The sequence below is a fragment of the Monodon monoceros genome, unplaced genomic scaffold (genome assembly GCF_005190385.1).
Source record: "Monodon monoceros isolate NGI ecotype Baffin Bay Population unplaced genomic scaffold, NGI_Narwhal_1 Super_Scaffold_2, whole genome shotgun sequence".
Classification (NCBI taxonomy): Eukaryota; Metazoa; Chordata; class Mammalia; order Artiodactyla; family Monodontidae; genus Monodon; species Monodon monoceros.
The window spans coordinates 120,329-127,666 of record NW_021703776.1 but is presented as its reverse complement, the minus strand read 5'-3'; the positions used below and the strand labels follow the sequence as shown (position 1 = coordinate 127,666).

The 7,338-nt window shown below is 43.1% G+C and overlaps 1 protein-coding gene across 1 annotated transcript in view; it reads left to right on the top strand.

The window, feature by feature from the left end:
• Window positions 1-7,113, top strand: part of HUS1 (HUS1 checkpoint clamp component) — a 30,279-nt gene extending 23,166 nt beyond the window's left edge. Inside the window, exons 7-8 of the mRNA XM_029234352.1 lie at window positions 5,506-5,625; window positions 6,795-7,113. Of these exons, the coding sequence (XP_029090185.1) occupies window positions 5,506-5,625; window positions 6,795-6,877 (203 nt within the window). The 3' untranslated portion in view covers window positions 6,878-7,113. The remainder of the gene's footprint in view (window positions 1-5,505; window positions 5,626-6,794) is intronic.
• The last annotated feature ends 225 nt before the right edge of the window (window positions 7,114-7,338 follow it).

Here is a 7,338-nt window from a genome sequence, read left to right as displayed (position 1 = left end):
TGTACACACACACACATATATTTCTTTTTCTGATTCTTTTCCCGTATAGGTTATTACAGAGTACTGAGTGTAGTTTCCTGTGCTATACAGTAGGTCCTTGTCATTTATTTTATATATACTGGTTTATATACATTAATCCCAAACTCCTGGTTTATCCGTCCCCTTCACCTATTCACTCCTGTTTTAGGGAGTGTCCTAATTTCATTCTTTTACACGTGGTTGTCCAGTTTTCCCAGCAGCACTTATCGAAGAGACTGTCTTTTCTCCATTGTATATTTTGGGATTCTTTATAAAAGATTAATTAACCACAGGTATGTGGGTTTATTTCTGGACTTTCCATCCTCTTCCATTGATCTGTATTTCTGTTTTTGTGCCAGTACCTTACTGTTTTGATGACTGTAGCTTTGTACTATAGTCCAAAGTCAGAGAGCCTGATTCCTCCAGGTCCATTTTTCTTTCTCAATATTGCTTTGGCTATTTGGGGTCTTATTTGTTCCCATCCAAATTTTAAACTGTTTTGTTCTAGTTCTGTGAAAAATGTCATTGGTAATTTGATGGGGATTGCATTGAGTTTGTAGATTGCCTTAGGTGGTATAGTCATTTTAATTCTTCCAGTCCAGGAGCATGGTATATTTTTCTGTTTGTGTCATGTCTGATTTCTTTCATCAACGTCTTATAGTTTTTGGAGTGCAGGTCTTTGCCTCCTTAGGTAGGTTTATTCCTAGGTATTTTATTCTTTTTGATGCAATGATAAATGGGATTGTTCCCTTAATTTTTCTTTCTGATCTTTCATTGTTAATGTGTAGAAATGCAACAGATTTCTGTGTATTAATCTTGTGTCCTGCAACTTTACTGAATTCATTGATGAGCTCTAGTAGTTTTCTGGTAGCATCTTTAGGATTTTCTATGTATAGAATCATGTCATATGCAAACAGTGACAGTTTTACTTTTTTTTCCAATTTGGATTCCTTTTATTTCTTTTTCTTCTCTGATTGTTCTGGCTAGGTCTTCCAAAAGTATGTTGAAAAAACGTGGCAGAAGTGGACATCCATATCTTGTTCCTGATCTTAGAGGAAATGCTGTCAGCTTTTCACCGTTGACTATGATGTTAGCTGTGGGTTTGTCATATATGGCCTTTATTATGTTAAGGTAGGTTTCCTCTGCCCACTTTCTGGAGAGTTTTTATCATAAATGGTGTTGAATTTTGTCAGAAGCTTCTTCTGCATCTGTTGACGCATGTTGGGATGATCATATGGTTTCTTTATTTTTGTTGATGTGGTGCATCACACTGATTGTTTTGCGGATATTGAAAATTCTTTGCATCCCTGGGATAAATCCCACTTGGTCATAGTGTATGATCCTTTTAATGTGTTGTTGGATTCTTTTTGCTAGTATTTTGCTGAGGATTTTTGTGTCTATGTTCATCAGTGATATTGGCCTGTAATTTTCTTTTTTTGGTATCTTTGGTTTTGCTATCAGGGTAATGGTGGCCTCACAGAATGAGCTTGGGAGTGTTCCTTCCTTTGCAAATTTTTGGAAGAGTTTCAGAAGTATAGGTGTTAACTCTCCTCCTCTCTGTGTTTGATAGAACACACCTGTGGTCCTGGACTTTTGTTCATTGGAAGATTTTTAGTCACAGTTTCAAATTCAGTACTCCTGATTAGTCTGTTCATATTTTCTGTTTCTTCCTGGTTCAGTCTTGGGAGATTGTACCTTTTTAAGAATTTTTCCATTTCTTCTAGGTGGTCCATTTTATTGGCGTATAGTTGCTTGTAGTAGTCTCTTATGATCCTTTGTATTTCTTTGGTGTCTGTTGTAACTTCTCCTTTTCCATTTCTAATATTATTGATTTGGATCATCTCCCTTTTTTTCTTGATGAGTTTGGCTAAAGGTTTATCACTTTTGTTTATCTTTTCAAAGAACCATCTTTTAGTTTCATCTTTTCTACTTCCTTCATCTGTAGTTCATTTATTTGTGCTGTGATCTTTATGATTTCTTTCCTTCTACTAACTTTGGGTTTTGTTTGTTCTTTCTCTATTTGCTTGTTTTCATATCCGTTCAGCCAGTCTATGTCTTTTAATTGGAGCATTTAATCCATTTACATTCAAGGTAATTACTGGTATGTATGTTCTTATTGCCATTTTGTTAATTGTTTTGTGTTTGTTTTTGTCGGTTTTTTTTCTTCCCTTCCTCTTTTGTTCTCATGTGATTTGATGGCTGCCCTTAGTGTTGTGTTTGGATTCCTTTTTCTTTTTTGTGTGTATATGTATTGTAGATTTTTGGTTTGCAGTTCCCATGATGTTTTGATATGGCAGGCTACATATATACAAAACTGTACTCTTGTCTTCTCACGATTGCTGGTTTTCATGTCATATTTGTGTGTGGATGATTTCCTACTTTTACTGTATGCTTGCCTTTACCAGCGAGCTTTACCATTCCTCATTTTCTTGTTTCTAGTTGTGACCTTTTCTTTTTCCCCTAGAGAACTTCATTTAGCATTTGTTGCAAAGCTGGTTTGGTGATGCTGAATTCTTTTAGCTTTTGCTTGTCTGTAAAGCTTTTGATTTCTCCACTGAATCTGAACAAGAGCCTTGCTGGGTATTCTTGGTTATAGGTTTTCCCTTTCATCACTTGAAATATATTGTGCCACTCCCTTCTGGGCTGCAGAGTTTCTGGTGAGAAATAAACTGATAACCTTATGGGGATTCCCTTGTATGTTATTTGTTGCTTTTCCCTTGTTGCTTTTAATATTTTTTTCTTTGTCTTTTATTTCTGTCAATTTGATTACAGTGTGTCTCGGCAAGTTCCTCCTTGGGTTTGTCTTGTATGGGACTCCGCGCTTCCTGGACTTGGGTGACTGTTTCCTTTGCCAGGTTAGGGAAGTTTTCAGCTATTATCTCTTCAAATACTTTCTCAGACCCTTTCTCTCTCTCTTCTCCTTCTGGGACACTTATAATGGGAATGTTGGTGTTTTTAACATTGTCCCAGAGGTCTCTTAAATTGTCCTCATTTCTTTTCATTCTTTTTTCTTTATTCTCTTGTGCAGCAGTAATTTCCCACCATTCTGTCTCCCAGTTCACTTATCTGTTCTTCTGCCTCATTTATTCTGCTATTGGTTCCTTCTAGTGTATTTTTCATTTCAGTTATTGAATTGTTCTACTCTGTTGTTTATATCTTTTAGCTGTTTGTTAAACATTTCTTGTCTCTTCTCGGTGTGTGCCGCCATTCTTTTTCAGAGATCTTGAAACACCTTTACTGTCATTACTCTGATTTCTTTTTCAGGTAGATTGTCTATCTCCACTTAACGTAGTTGTTCTTCTGGGGTTTTATCTTGTTCCTTCATCTGGAACATATTCCTCTGCTGTCCCATTTTGTCTAACTTTTTGTGTTTGCGATCCCACAGGCTGCGGGATTGTAGTTCCTCTTGCTTCTGATTTCTGCCCCCTGGTGGGTGAAGCTGGTCTAGAGGCTTGTGCAGGTTTCCTGGTGGGAGGGATTGGTGCTTGCCCACTATCAGGTGGAGCTGGGTCTTGTCCATCTGGTGCGCAGGGACTTGTGGAGGGGTGTGTTTTGAGGCGGCTGTTGACTTAAGATGACTGGGCAGCCTGTCTGCTGATGGGTGGGACCATTCCCCCATCCTGTTGCTTGTTTGTGTTGAGGTGTCCCAGCACTGGAGCCTAAGGCTGTTGGGTGGGGCCGGGTCTTGGTGCCTCCAGGAGAGCTCACGCCGATGAGTACTCAGTGTTACCTCTGCCACCAGTGTCCTTTTCTCCACAAAAGTGAGCCACAGCCACCCCCCACTTCCTCGGGAGACCCTCCAAGACCAGCGGGTAGGTCTGGCCCAGGCTGATATGAAGTCACTGCATTTTCCCCTGGGTCCCGGTGTGCATGAGACTATGTGTGCACCCTTCAAGGATGGAGTCTCTGTTTCCCCAGTCCTGTGGAGCTCTTGCACTCAAGCCCCACTGGCCTTCAAAGCCAGGTGCTCTGGGGGCTCCTCCTCCCGATGCTGGGCCCCCAGGCTGGGGAGCCTGATGTGGGGCTCAGAATTCTCCCTCCTCTGGGAGAACCTCTGGGATAATAGTTATTTTCCAGTTTGTGTGTCACCCACCCAGCCGGTGTAGGATTTGATTGTATTGTGAATGTGCCCCTCCTACCATCTCCTTGCGGCTTTTTCTTTGTCCTTGGATGTAGAATATCATTTTGGTAGGTTCTATTCTTTTTCTGTTGATGGTTTTTCAGCAGTTAGTTGTGATTTTGGTGTTTTCGTGAGAGGAGGTAAGGAGGTGTGCTCAAGTCCTACTCCACTATCTTGTCTCCAACCCCACCCACTTTTCCTACTTTACTGTCTTTGGTACTTACAGAACTATATTAGCAAATATTAGCTTTTCGTGCATCATCAAATTTCTTGTCCCATACAAGGTGGTAAGGGACTAGGAATCAGTTCAGCAAGCAGTGGATGAGGGGGTGGTTGAGCAGATTGGCTCAGGACTCAGAGCCCTGTGCTGTGGAGCTCACGGTGGTGGGCAGGCTGTGGGAGGGAAGCTCCAGCAGGGAGTGAGGCAGAGGCCCTGGGGACGGTGCTCGCTCTGTGAAGACCGTTTTAGTCACTCGTGTGTTCCAAAGTAGATCTAGTAAGGCTCCTGCCACTTTTAGAATTAAAATTCGTTACTACAAGTTTGCTTATTAGAGACACGTTGTAGCTTACCGTTGCGAGGGAATTTTACTTCATAATGATGGGCATGCTTCTGGAGCAAAGTGAAATCCATGTGAATAAAGCTTTGACAACAGTTGTATGAAATGACTTATTTTGGTGTTCCTCATTTTGTTTATTTTAGTAAGTAGCAAAGAGGGTCTTTGATACCTTCCCAGAGATGAAAGGATGTTTTCTTCCCATTCATTCCACTTTATAATGAGAGGCCTTGCTTTAGGTGTATATGGTCTTTTTTCTTTTTGGGGTTTTTATTTGGCCATGCCATGAGGTATGCAGGATCTTAGTTCCCCGACCAGGGATTGGACATGGGCCCTCAGCAGTGAAAGTGCAGAGTCCTAACCACTGGACCACCTGGGAAGTCCTGTATATGTTTCTAAGAGAAACTGTTTTCTTTGACCTTAAGAAGGAGATTGGGTCATATTTCAGGTCCCTATAATCGAAGATTCCCTGTACATTAGCGTAGTATTTTTGTGGGGCTGTGACTCTTGTGGGATCTTAGTTCCCTGACCAGGGATTGAACCCTGGCCCTCAGCAGTGAAAGCATGGAGGCCTAACCACTGGACCGCCAGGGAATTCCTGTAGCATAGCATCTTAAAAGAGTCAGTACTTAATAAATGTTTGTTTAGTGAGTGATTGCATTTATATCATGCAGTATTTCTCTAGGCTGCTAAAGTGAGTGGTCATGTAAATCATTTATTTAAATGATTTATTGATCAACAGTCATCGTACGATCTCTGGGTTCCCTGTTCCACTTGAAGATAATTGTATCTTAAAATATTCTGTCATTTTAGCTTCTGAAAATGCTTCTCAAGATAGAAACTCAGAACAAATGGCTGAAGTGCACATAGACATTAGGAAGCTCCTACAGTTCCTTGCTGGACAACAAGTAAATCCTACAAAGGCCACATGCAGTAAGTTTGCATTTTGATTCGTTTTTCACACTTGAAGTACTTTAATCAACTGTAGTCTTAAGTGTTGTGTGCAGTTTCGTAAATGCAGGGAACAGCTCGGTCACTGGTGGACTCCAGTTTTCTGGGGTAGTCGGGTATTTGGGTTTTCCCGGCCAATGGGTGTGGGCTGCTTTGCCTGGCGTCATGTGTGAGTCTGCACCTGGAGAGAAGCTGCATGTGGGCAGGGACGTCCAGCCCAGTCTTGCTGTGTTTCTCTAACCTTACGTATGTGGAGTCTCTGATACCGCTGGGCTTGGATTTAAGTTTCCATCTCAAAGCATTCCTTTCCTTCCTGTGTCTGAGCCTGACTTGTTACAGTAGTCCGGTGTCTTGCCATCTGTGCTTCCTCTTGACTCCTGACTTTTAACAGTGGTTGGCTCTGCTGCCCGCCTCTGGGGAGCTCTCCCCGCCGCCCTCAGTCTCCACCGCCACCTCTGTGTGTGCAGCACGTCTTCTGAAGTGTCCTTCTGCTGGTCCCCTGTGTCCCTTCCCAACCTCCCATTCTCTTGGGACTGGTCTCTCAGCAGCCTGGGCATGTGCTCTTTGTTTGCCTTTCTCCTGCTGCCTGGCTCGTTCTAGCTTCAGCCAGCTTTCCTCAGGTATGGCCTTCCCCATGGCTCCCCCTGCAGCTCCTGCCCTCGGTGGTGTGGCCCTGGCAGCTGGGCTGCTTTCATGCTGCGGCCACTCCTCTTCCTCTTGTCTGGCTTCCCTCTTTGGTCTTGGGCCCCATGCCTCAGTGCTCACCTTAGGCTGCATGGTGCCTGCCCTTGCAGGCTGCCTCCTGCTCTCTAACAAGGCCCTGCATGCTTGGCTCTTCTCAGCACACTCAGGGCACCTGCTGATGGGAAGCTGCTTTTTTCCTGGAAGGATGGTGACTTGGGTACATGTGGCTTCTGGGAAGTCTGCCCTGTGGGTTTTTCCTTGGAGACCTTGGCCTGTTCCTCGGCAGCAGGTGAGTCAGCCTGGGCCAGGCCCCTGGTTTGGCATCGGCTGGGCCAGTTGAGACCAGTCACCTTGAGAGGGCCTGGGTGCTCCAGGAGAGACTCGGGGGAGAAGCTGCTACAGTGTTCAGGGTTGAAAGTGTGTGTGCGGAATGGGTCTCGACGGTAATGGATTTCCTCTCTGCCTAGATATTGTGAAGAACAAGATTGTTCATTTTGACCTGCTCCATGAAGACGTCTCCCTGCAGTATTTCATCCCAGCGTTGTCGTAACCCCACCTATGGGATCGGGGAACTCAGGGACTTTGGTCTGGACCCGAAGAGGCCGTAGGGCGATGTGTTCTAAGTCATTTGTCTCTGTCCCCACAGCAGTGAAATCCTATGTATTTTTACTTTTTTTCCCTTCTATAATATTTTAACTAGAAATTGAATTAATGAAACACAGTTGGATAAACATTTCTTCATATTATTTCTTTATTCTGTCTGCTTTGTTTTGCCTTTAAGACGTTGAAAACAACAGTTAAAATTTATTTATTCATACTTTAAACTTTCTTATTAAAGTTGTAAAAATCCTCCTGTGTTTCGAATTGGTGTAGTAATCAAAATTGGCAAAGATAATGTTTGCTGAGCCTGGTACTTTTCCCCAAGGCACTGTCTCCAGCTCAGTATGTCACTGTGGGAACAGACCTGGGGCACTTAAGTTTCCGTGTGCTTGGAGCTCAAGAAGGTGAGGA